This window comes from Cryptotermes secundus, unplaced genomic scaffold (genome assembly GCF_002891405.2).
Source record: "Cryptotermes secundus unplaced genomic scaffold, Csec_1.0 scaffold194, whole genome shotgun sequence".
NCBI classification, from domain to species: domain Eukaryota; kingdom Metazoa; phylum Arthropoda; class Insecta; order Blattodea; family Kalotermitidae; genus Cryptotermes; species Cryptotermes secundus.
In genome coordinates, this window is record NW_019738957.1 from 540,207 (window position 1) to 552,268 (window position 12,062).

At 41.0% G+C, this 12,062-nt stretch overlaps 1 protein-coding gene across 7 annotated transcripts in view; it reads right to left on the minus strand.

Moving 5' to 3' along the window:
• Positions 1-12,062, minus strand: part of LOC111871390 (kinesin light chain) — a 223,677-nt gene that overhangs the window by 103,966 nt on the left and 107,649 nt on the right. For all 7 annotated transcript variants that reach the window (XM_023864474.2, XM_023864471.2, XM_023864477.2 and 4 more), the window contains 3 exons: positions 8,595-8,819; positions 6,255-6,351; positions 3,107-3,335 (listed from right to left, as the gene is read on the minus strand). In XM_023864474.2, coding sequence (XP_023720242.1) covers positions 3,107-3,335; positions 6,255-6,351; positions 8,595-8,819 — 551 coding nt within the window. The remainder of the gene's footprint in view (positions 1-3,106; positions 3,336-6,254; positions 6,352-8,594; positions 8,820-12,062) is intronic.

Consider the following 12,062-nt stretch of genomic DNA (forward strand, 5'->3'; position numbering starts at 1 on the left):
TGAAAGTAAAAAAATTCTGATTTCGCAAAAAAAAAGGGGGGGGGTTCCTTCGAATAATGAAAGGGGTAACAAAAAGAACATCATGTAGACCTATATTTAGAGAATTAAAAATTTTGATGGTAACATCTTTGTATATTTTAGAGTTGTTACGTTTTTTCAAGAAATATAACATTTACACCACAAAAACTCTGACACACATAAGTATGACACGAGAAAGAAAGAAGACCTTCACGTGCAAAGTTATAATACCTTAACATATGAGAAGGGTGTTACAAATACGGCTATTAAGCTTTATAATAGACTGCCTTTGGAACTAAGAATGGTAAAAGCAGATAGAGAATTCCTACATAGACTCAAAAGATATTTACTGGAACACCCATTGTATAATTTGCACGAGTTCCTCTCAGAAGGACAGTTAAACGAATAAGATTCTCCTTGATAAACAGATTTAAGTGTAAACAAAATGACTAGTAATTAGACGAAGTTTTTAATATGATTCAGCCTATAAAGGGAATGGAAGTCTTGAAAGAGATTGAACTCCAAATTATTTAATCGTTATCTAAATTGTATTTTATCTTTTGTAGATTATTTTGATATAATAGGTTTTAAGTTGAAGAATATGACAGTGGCAATTAAGATATATATAATAGGATGACCTTGTTTTTTATAATGGAAGGAAGTCATAACTTTGATTGAACCTAATATATTTTAATTATACCGAGAGTGTGATTTTAATTGTAACTGAATGTTATGTGATATATGATGATGTTCAATCTATTGGGCAGGAGGCCAATTAGACTGGAAAAGTTGTATATGTATGTGACTTAATGTTATATTTTAGCGTCCTGTTGCACTGATTTATGTCCATGATTTATTCTGACCGTCTTACAGTGCATACATTTATTCACCTTACTCTTCTCTCTTGCACTACATGTTTCAGCACAAAAGTGCCATCTTGAGGTGTTTTTCGATGTACGTCGAACTACTTCATTGCATGCCCTGTTGTCTTTATACTAAAATAACTAAAATATATTGTAACGTGTTTCGTTACTGAAGACGCCATACGGATTGTTAATTGGTTTATTTAACAACCTACAAATCACGGCTACAATTAATGATAACAATGTTACGGGTTTCCACACTTTACAAACCCTACAACAAAATCTCTTAACACTATCTTCAAGAGTCTTCACGTATTAATAGTGCAGGAGCTATACAAGTCTCGCTGAATTACACACTCCAAATATAACTGGTTACCACGAACTATCACTGATTCTCGCACACGCATCTGTAACTTGAAGCTTGCGAACTGAGAACTTGTTGACAACACACTGACTCTCGCTTGCTGCTCAGCCGGCTTTTATTCCGTTCGCTATTGCTAGGGTCGCCCGCCATGTCACTACTGTGACGTGGCATATAGCCTAGCAACGCTGTTCGGAGTTGTNCGCCATACGGATTGTTAATTGGTTTATTTAACAACCTACAAATCACGGCTACAATTAATGATAACAATGTTACGGGTTTCCACACTTTACAAACCCTACAACAAAATCTCTTAACACTATCTTCAAGAGTCTTCACGTATTAATAGTGCAGGAGCTATACAAGTCTCGCTGAATTACACACTCCAAATATAACTGGTTACCACGAACTATCACTGATTCTCGCACACGCATCTGTAACTTGAAGCTTGCGAACTGAGAACTTGTTGACAACACACTGACTCTCGCTTGCTGCTCAGCCGGCTTTTATTCCGTTCGCTATTGCTAGGGTCGCCCGCCATGTCACTACTGTGACGTGGCATATAGCCTAGCAACGCTGTTCGGAGTTGTTGACTGCTGCCTAGCAACCGCGATATCCCTTGGTGACATCACCACTGTTGACTCGCGTTGCATAGCTACCAGGTTGCGGGGACTCGGCTAACTTCGGCTCCGCTCGGCACGTCGCGGCGGGGAGAGTGGCGGGGTGATGACTCGCCTATTACGAGAGCGCAACGTTACTGCCACGTGCCGCTGGGGAGGTAGAGGTCCTCCATTGCGCAACATGTCACAATATATTCGTCATATATATTGATAAATTTTAAATATTAAAAATATTAAAACTGTTCAGGATTTGTCATCCTTATGTCGTATCTCAATATGCGAGTCACACCTATCTTCTTCTATCGGAGTATTCTTCCTACTTTCATGTGTGTATTGTGCTTTGTGTTGTGTCTTGCTCCTGTGACTGCATGTGTTATACTGCTGGGCCTGCTGGGTATGTGACTTGTTCCAGAGTTACAATTTGTAATTGTGATGAATGGTAAATAAAATTATTATTAAACCAGCTGCTGTGTGGCAACACCTTGCATGTTTACTTGGCATAGCCCAGCAATGGCTGTCTCTTTCAGTCATCATGTCACAAAATTATAAAGAATTCAGAGAGTTTTATCTTCAGTCTCACGATGAGGCAGTGGAACAGATTATGATGGATATCGGAGGGAAATTTAATCTGCAACAGTATATGCCAGGAAAATCAAGAAACCAACAAAGTGAGGCATAAAGGGTGAGATCTCCCACTTTTAAACAAAATGGTCATAATATTGACACTTGCACAATTATAAGAAACTTGTTTTTTCTTGCTAGATACAATATTTCTCACTGAAGTAGGTGCAAAATCATGTCATTTTTAAAGCAATTAGAAGAAACATATATACTGACTAAATAGCAAACAGCATTCCACAGCTTGGTCTCTCATATACAAGATGATATATGATATGCCATGCCATCTTCTGACAGCATTAACAACATACAAAGTGTTTAATATTGTAGACTTAAATAACTTAGGATTAAAATGGATCCTTGAGAAATAAGGTGAGAAAGCATGGAACTGCATTCATGCAGTAAAGGGCAGGGATCAATTTTAGGCTCTTGTGAACATGAAGTAGTTATGCTGCTGGATCAACAAATTCTCCGTATGTATATCCATGCAGGAGAGCAGCGAGTTTGTTGAATGAACCAATGATCCAACTAATGAACTGTTTTACTGTCCATCCATGGTGGAAATTTCATGAACAGAGGGTTGATAACAATTTTTAAATATCATATGTCTCCAGTACTAAACTTACCTATATACCAGGGCCAGGATGTTAAGCATAGTTGCAACATCTGGGTGATCATGACCACTAGTTTTCTCCAGATCTTCAAGTGCTTGCTTGCACAGTGGCACGGCCACTTCATACCTTCCCTGTGAAGCATACTGGATGACTAAGTTGTGAAGTGTTCGTAGTCGGGCAGGAATCTCATATCCAGCATTCACTTGCTGGGCAAATTGACTTGGAGGTGTTGGAGACATCGCTTCAATAAAATAAAAGAAAAATTAGCAGTTTTACAAAATGTTCAAACACAGGATGAGGTGGTATTTACAATACAAAAGTATCTGAACTAATTTAACATAAATATAAAAATGTAAAAAATGCATCAGTGGCTATGGCTATTTGAGCCTGGGTAAAAGTCAAGTTACAACATACTTTATTAAACCTGGTAATTAGTGATGAACAAGAAATTGTCTAACTCTTCAATGGTCTGACCAATGCATGAAAAGTTTAAACAGGGAACCAAGGTCAATATGTCGTTAAAATGTGGTTGCAGAGCAGGCTACATAAGGGCCAACTGGACCAAAACAAGTAAAAAATTACTGAAACTGGAAAACAAAACAAAGTGAAGTGCATAAACTAGGGAACGTGAAAGACAAAAAAATTACAATAAATACAGGTGGCATACGGGCCTATGAGTAGTTAAAACAGTAAGGGTAAAATGACTACAGCAGGAAACTAATTCACTTAGTGGGGGGCGGAGTCCAACTGGGTCCACTGGGCATGGTGGCCACTGATTGGCCTATTGTAGCCTGCCCAGGGTGATTAAGATGATGGAGAATTTGGTGGAATGAAGATTGGCCGGGGAACCGAAGTACTCAGAGAAAACCTGCCCCAGCGCCACTTTGCCCACCACAAATCTCACTTGACCAGACCCGGGATCGAACCTGGGCCGTCGCGGTGGGAAGCCAGTGACTAGTTAGTTAGTTATTGGAGAGGGTGGGTTTCCCCATGCACTGAGACCTGTATTGGTCCATTGTGCTTCCCTCTATGATTTCTACCAGTCTCTATATCCTACCCGTACTGGTGCTTACCATCAGTCCCGCCCAGTCAGCGAGACCGGCTCTACTAGCTGAGAGGTATCTATAATGCTTCCCCCATCTACCAGAGGTATTAGAGACTGCTGTTGGGCGGGAAACGTCCGTTAATTTGGCTCAGTGACCTCCTTTGGAGATATGAGGTTCTTTTACGTGCCGTAAAGCTACGACACGGGACCCACGGCTTAAAGTCCCTCCCGGAGAACTTGTTCCCTGAATTTTTCCGTCCTTAAAAATTCGATGACCTCTGCTGGGTATTTGAAGCCGCGTACTACAAGTCACAAGGTGGGAACGTTACCTCTAAAGCCAGTGACTAACCGCTTGAGGTATGGCGCGGCCGGCAGGAAACTAAAATAGAGCCAGTTAAATATGCCTGTCCATACCTATACATTCCGAAATGCCTCAATGTTTAACATGTTACAGTGATAATTTTCTAAGATGTCCCACAACTCGCCATGATGATGGAATGTTTCTTTGATGTTCTGCATCATGATATGAGCATTCGAGCAGGATGTGTAAAATGGTGAGGGGACCACACATTGGTTACAAAGAGGTGCTGACCTCTTTCTTAACAAATGGCCATAAGTAAGACAAGAGTGACCAACCCAAAGCTGCACAATGATAACATCCTCATCCTAATGCAGCTGTGGGAGGAGTGCCAGACTTGCACAGATGGTTTCACCATTGGTAGTTTTCTGCCCACTGTCTGGGTCTATTCATCTTGCCACAACAGAAGAGTGAGATGAAGGAAAGCATGAACATCACTATGTAAATCTTGGTCTCACATCAAATTCACACAGAGAGCCGCCTCTTTTGTAGCCGCATCAGTGGTCTCATTATTGGACAGACCTGTGTGGCCAGGTATCCAACAAAATGCGCCAGACTTCACTGTCTTATTGGGATGAATATTTGTTGCAGAATATCCACAAGACCAGATGGTCTAGTTGTGTGCCCATGAAGGCTCTGCAAGGAACAGAGTCTGTGCAAAGTAGGTAATGTCATCAAGGTTGCTGTCAATTGAACAGTAAAGCTCAGTAAATGGCGCAGAGTTCTGCCATACAGACACTAATCAAATTTCAGAGACTGTATGAGAAAATCCTGTCTTCAGACATGAAGGCACATCTGACTGAACCCTGGAAGAATGACCCATCGATGTACATTGCGGTGTGCTCTGGGTATACAGGAAGAAGTTCTGCAAAGTACAGTTGAAAGTCACAGGCTGGATAGAAGACAGACTAAGAGCGCGTCTAAACGAGCGCACGTTCATGACTTCTGGTCTGGGCTTCACACCTCACTTGCATATAGGGGTAGTGAGAAGGGTTCAATCAATCTTCATCTTTTTTAGTTCCCTCTAGAGACATGCAAGTTTGAAGTAGCACCAAAACCATGGAAAAGTACAATGGAGTCAGAAAAGATCCTTGTTTGTGAGAGAGAAGTATATAACTGTGATGGACTTTAGAAACTAAGAAACAAACAACACAGGAAGAAAATGACAAATGCTTTCAGGGAGACAGGCAGACATGGCCATGATGAGATGGTGACTATGGAAATGACGTGGTATGCACTCAGACTGTAAAGGGGACCAATGAGGAAGAACTGGTAGTGGTGACTAGTAGATTTTATGTGATGCCTACATAAATGAGCAGAAGTCTATACCAGGAAACTGGCTATAACGGTTATGACATTCTGTTGACTTCCCGAACAAATCACTCCAACCAAATGCATGGATAGTAGCTTGAATGTGCATGCAGATTTGGAACTAAACCTACTACAATACTTGTCATTTGAGGCTACATAACTTCTGCAGGTGAAACATAGTTAAATTAAATTCAAAGAAAAAAATAATAATTACTGAATCTTATGCAGTGCGTTAAGTATAATGTGATAATTTCTGCAACAGTACATTTGTGTTTGAAACTGATGAACATCAGAGCTAATGAGGTATAGAAAACGACTTTACAATACCACTTTTCCCAGAAACTTGAATACCAGTAATAATGATTTTTAGATTCATGCTCACTTTATACAAAAAGCACAAAAAGGCATTAATATAAAACTGATAACAAATAACTGTGGTCACTTACTGCTCCTTTCCTCCGCATCATCATCCGGAAACAAGTCCACAACAGGATCATCCTGTTTTGGTTTATCCTGCTTAGTTTCAGTTGAAGATTCATCTCCCTGAAAATGAATTAGCCTTTCTCAGAACATGCAAGCAAATGCCAAATAATGCACCTACTGCACTTCTGTATGTACCATCTCCACCTCTCTATCCTCACACGTTCTGCTTCCGGAATAAGAAAGAGGGTGTGAAATATGGACGATTTTTCTCAATGCATAAAACCGGTGATGTTGCAGCCACACACCCATGAATGGAACAAGTGATTATAGTGACATAAATACCTCTGACACTGAAAACTATGTTTAATAGCACTGTCTGTCCTATTACTCTGGATTATGCAGTACGATGAGTGGTTGCAAGGCTGAATTACTTAAAAGTATGATTCCTTGTATGAGCCTAGAATATTTCCTTTACCATCACCTCCAGACTTGTGATGAGTTCACACAGCCTTCTATCAGATGGATAACTAGAGTCCTCCTCTGGGTAATAAGCAGTAATACTGAAACACACACTTCTAGTTCCTGTTCCATACTCTTCCTGGCACACTAGGATTTCACTAAACTACTTCTGATACATGATACATTTTACTTTCAAAATCATTTCCCAACACAAAAACACAAGACACTTCAACAGCAACCATACCAAACACATCTAGAAGACAGGATGATTTACTATACTCAGCTATGGATGACTGCCTGATATTTCTTAAATAAATACATTATCAATGGACAAACTGATAATGGAACCCTCGGTTCTCAGGTTGGTTGTTTTCATATTGTCGCATGTTGCCTATGTAACATGACAGATAAATTCTTGCAGGTCTTGGATTTGGTGAATGTTTATTAGGCACTCAATTTTACACTTATTATTATTATTATTATTATTGGAGGGGGTGGGTATCCCCATGCACCGTGACTAATAGTCTATTGTACGTCCTCCTTTGATATTCTACCAGTCGCCATACCCTACCGGTACTGGTGCGTGCTATCAGCCCCGTTCAACCAACGAGGTTGGCCCTTGGTACCTGATACTTCCCCCATCTACCAGAGGCATTGGAAACTACTTGGGCAGGAAATTTTTTGCCTAATTTTGCTCAGAGGTCTCCTAGACATGAGGATCTTTTACGTGCTGTAAATCTATGACAAAGGACCCACGGCTTAAAGTCCCTCTTGGAGGACTTGTTCCTTCAATTTTTCCGCCCTTAAAAATTCCACCACCTCCGCCGGGTTCGAACCCGTGTACCTTGAGTCATGAGGTGGGAACGTTACCCCTAGACTACGGAGGCCACTCACTTTTACACTTACATAATTCACAGTGTCCCAATTATTGTCACTTATAATGTCCTCTAGATGCTTCTTCATCACTATCACACTTCTTGCTGCTCTCGGTCAAGTTTCTCGGTGACTGCTAGACTTCATCCAACTCGTCTGTCAAAGTCAAAGTCCAAGTCACGTTGCGACTGACGGTCGGTCAGTCTGTCTGTCTTGGAGTCGATTCTTTTTCCTTATATGAAAGTTACTCTCCTGTCCATTTGGGGTGCCCTCTCTGACGAGAGGTCAGGTCTGTCATTTGTCAGTCATGGTCCATGTTAGTAAGTCCATTGTCAGTATTTACATATATTTACAAATTTAATCTTATTTCTCTTTTGAATAGGGAATATACTCTAATGAATGCTCTGAAGGCCTTGGCGTCAACCATTTTGTGCACTGAACCCCCTTACATGGGCCTCTCACAGACCACAAATAAAACAGCCTATATTGTTGGAATGTGTTTACTGACTGATTGCATAGAAAACGGTTGCAGCACGGACTCCATAGAAAACGCCGCACTCCCATTGTTACCTTGCGTGTATTCGGTCATGTGTTATTTCACAGTCAGTTACCTAGCAACTCTGTGTCCATCCACATTACAATATGCTTTCTCATCAAAATTCTGCAAGCATTTCTCATCTCATCTTGCACCCAGCCCAAAAGAGACTAGCAACCTATGTTCCTTATATGTTACACTTACTTGCTTTATACACTGCCAACTGCAGTCCTCTTGGTCAATTTAAATCACATATTGTGAATGCCTGAAATATCACCCTTATTTTCCACTGAATCCATGTAATTCTAAGGACACTTACCCACAAAAAAATTCTAAATTGTGCAAGAGGGCCAAACCCACTCTTGCGATCTCTGTTTATTCAACACGTTTACAGCTACCTTCCATACACAGAAGCTGAATGATTCAAGCACTATGAGTCAAGAACTACCTTGCATCAAGATCAGAAAGCTGAAACGGTTCTTAGCTTTGAACTTACTGTAACATCCTGGTCATATTTACGAATTGATGCCATGAATTCAAGGTGTTTCTTCTCTTCCTCTAACTGAGCAACGGCTTGCTCAGATGCCTGCAGTTTTTGTTGTGTGTTGGCCAGCTCATCCCGAAGCCAGGCATTTTCCTGGCATAACCGTCGAACTTGGGTCCGCAGCTTTTGTTTCTCAGCCTCAACAATTTGGAGGTGTGAGGCTAAGGCCATCATAACCTGCAGACAAAAGAAAAGATAACAGTGACACATAAATATTTTGTTAGTGTTGAACAATCTCTAAGCGTGTACAGTGCAATGCAAAAGTGTCTATTAGGAGGGGCAATATGTACTATATCAGGCAAGGTGCAGCAGGTGATCCAAAACCCGATAAATTCACAATGGACTGGACCAAGATCACATTCTTAATATCACAGACCTAATCAAATTAGTAAGCTATAAAGTCTGTGCTAATATAACTCAATAATTTTATCACTTTTAAAAGCATTTTGGAACTGCAATATCAGAAAAGGTCTAGTGACTTAGTAATTATGTACAGCTTGATATCTGAAGCCCCTCCCCCCATATAACTAATGTTGTCTCTGTGCTTAATCCATTAAGGATCATTGGTGAACACATATGGGTGAGTGGACGTATAGCTCAACTATCTTTGGCATCAGCAGTGGATGTAGGTGAGTGGTCAGCTTCTTTGCTCCAGCCATTTCACCCCCGGGAATACAGCCCATGGTATCCATCAGAGAGAAGGCTGGATGGGTCCCAGAGCTGGTTTGGACACTGTAGAGAAAAATTTCTGACCGCTAATGGGAATTGAGACCTGGCTGTCCAGCCAGCCAGCTAAATACTGGCAGAAAAGTTTTACTAAAAAAATGGAATGTGAGGTTACACAGTCAGATAGCCAGGGCCAGCAAACCGTAATGCTGCAACTGTGAAGCGCAGTGCCTGAGTGGCAGGTACCCACAGGCCACAGCACTGCAATCAAACTTGGTCACTCCAGTAGCACCTGCTGTAAAAGCAGCCAACTCAAGCAAAATAGCCAGTGTCCAGCATTCCATAACAGTCCTGAAGATAGCAGGGACAGAAGATGAACGATTCACTGTAGCCATGAAGGCCGTCTAAGGGCTCGCTGGGGAAATATGGGTAGGCCTTCACTGTATGTGCAGCACACTTGGCATCTATCAACGTGTCTGATCCCTCTTCTCTTCTTGGAGGAAGAACCAAAATCAAAAGAAATCGCAAGTGTCTGCTGTACGTCACAACCTGGTCAGAATTTCAGACTGGGGTGGATATTAAGACAATTGATTGACTGAGGGGATGCCCGCATTGCACCCTGAGACCTGAGTGTGGCTCTCTCTCATATCTGTTGGCTGGTGTTTGCTTGGCTTACTCTTCTCACCTAAAGATGAAGGCAGTATGTTCCTCCAAAACGTCGGTGAACTTGTACCAGACTACACGACAACATATCCCAGAAGACAGTACTCTTCATTTGTTACACACTTTGGCTTTTATATGACATAGGGTAGGTTTACAGCTGATGAACTACAAATTGTGATATCAATGTCAATTTACCACTATACAATCAACATAAGATGTACATAGGTATAATGCATCAAGAATATCACTGAGGGTGTATCAGCATCAGGTAGTGATGCAGATTCCTACATTATCGTTCGAAAGTTAATGGGTTCTATCTTCAACATGCAATGGGGGCCAAAATCACAAGGCTTAAAAAGTCGATGAAAACAAAGACTTTTCTTCTGTAAGGTTTTCTACTCTAGGTGACATATCCTCAGTGCACTAATGGTTCATTAATGTCATGTGTCATCTAAACCACATAAACCTTTTGTCATTAAAAACTAAGTTAACTAGGGAAATTTTGACCATGTTGCATTATGCTGCTAAGGAACAATGTGTTTCCAAATTCTTAGAGCTGCAATTGTAACTTCATGCGGTTGTGCAGAGGAAGAGCCAAATTCTGACTGCTCAGATAGGAGCTGTGCTGTGGCCATTCACAGAGAACTGAAATATTATACATTAACTGGTAAACCTTAACAGAGCAGGGAGTAAAGTTATGGGGTACAAAATGAACAGCCAAGGTTCAATTTCCATCTGGGATTATTCGTTACAACACAAAAGTCAAGAATAGCTCTGGAGCCACCCAGTAGCCATCAAATGGGCATCCTATACCAGGAGGCAAAGGCGGCCGGGCATGAAACTAGTATCTTATTTCCATCTTGTGGGTCAGGTTAGGAATGAGTAGGGATTTACAGGTCCTTTAGGAAAGTGGTTCTCAACCTTTGTGAGACCATGAACCGACTATCCTTCACGATAACTGGCACAAAAGTTGTACGATCACCCTGGTCCTTTCATTCGCAAAATACGAGGGACAGTCATTAATAGGTCACAAATGGAAGTAAAATAGCTCTAATGGACGCAATAGATTTTCTATGTGCATCACTAGGTAGCAACACAGTCCAGCTTCATGACAGTCTAGGCAGTAGACGCGCACGCGCATGTTCAGAGACTGGTTTCAGTAGTCCAAATGGCGACCACGCTTGAGAAGTGTATTACCGAAAGGCAGCGTTCTGTTGTGCGTTTCTCTGGGCAAAAGGATTCGATGCGAAGGGTATGCATAAAGAAATGGTTCCTGTTTATATTGGAAAGTGTTTATGGCGTAAAACGGCTAACAACTGGGCGGCAAAAGTTGCGGTGATGACGAAGAGGTTGAAACGGAGGTGCGGAAGTGGCTGAGACAACAGTCAAAAGCCTTCTACGCTGCGGGTTTCGACGCACTGGAAAGAGATGGGACAAGTGTATCAGTGTTTGTGAAGGATATGTCGAGAAATAAATGTTCTTTCCAGGTTAAAAAATCACATGTCTTACATTTTATATTCATTTGTGATATTTACTGACTCTCCCTCGTACGTCTAAAGTTAGAACGAGAAGCGGGTTTTAAAATGCGTTCTTTCTGATGTTGCACATGTTACTGGTCTTCATATGCAATTCCTGTAGAAAGGAGTCCGTTACATCTCGAATTCTATTCCACCGTCACAGAATAAACCATGGAAACTGTCTCACTCAGTCCTGAAAGAGTGAAGGAAGGCAACATCGAATTACGTAGTTGCAACCCTCCACTTCTATCTGGGTACAAAGTACTACGGATTTAAACTAATTCAATTATCTGAAAACTTCTCCTCAGGCATTTCAATGGATTCAAGCGGATTCAGCTACATGGCAACGGCCAGACTTTAACCTTAAAACGCATAATTTAAATGCATATTTTTAGTCGACTTTGACATGTTTGTCGTTAACATGAGAAACGAGATTACAGAGTACATCCCCTTAATTTCAATAGGAAGATTCCCTGCACTAATTTGGAATGTTGCATCACGCTTCGTCATAAAATTAAAACACTCTTTATTCATATATAAATGATCAGGTCTCCTGTGAGTTGGATTCAGAATG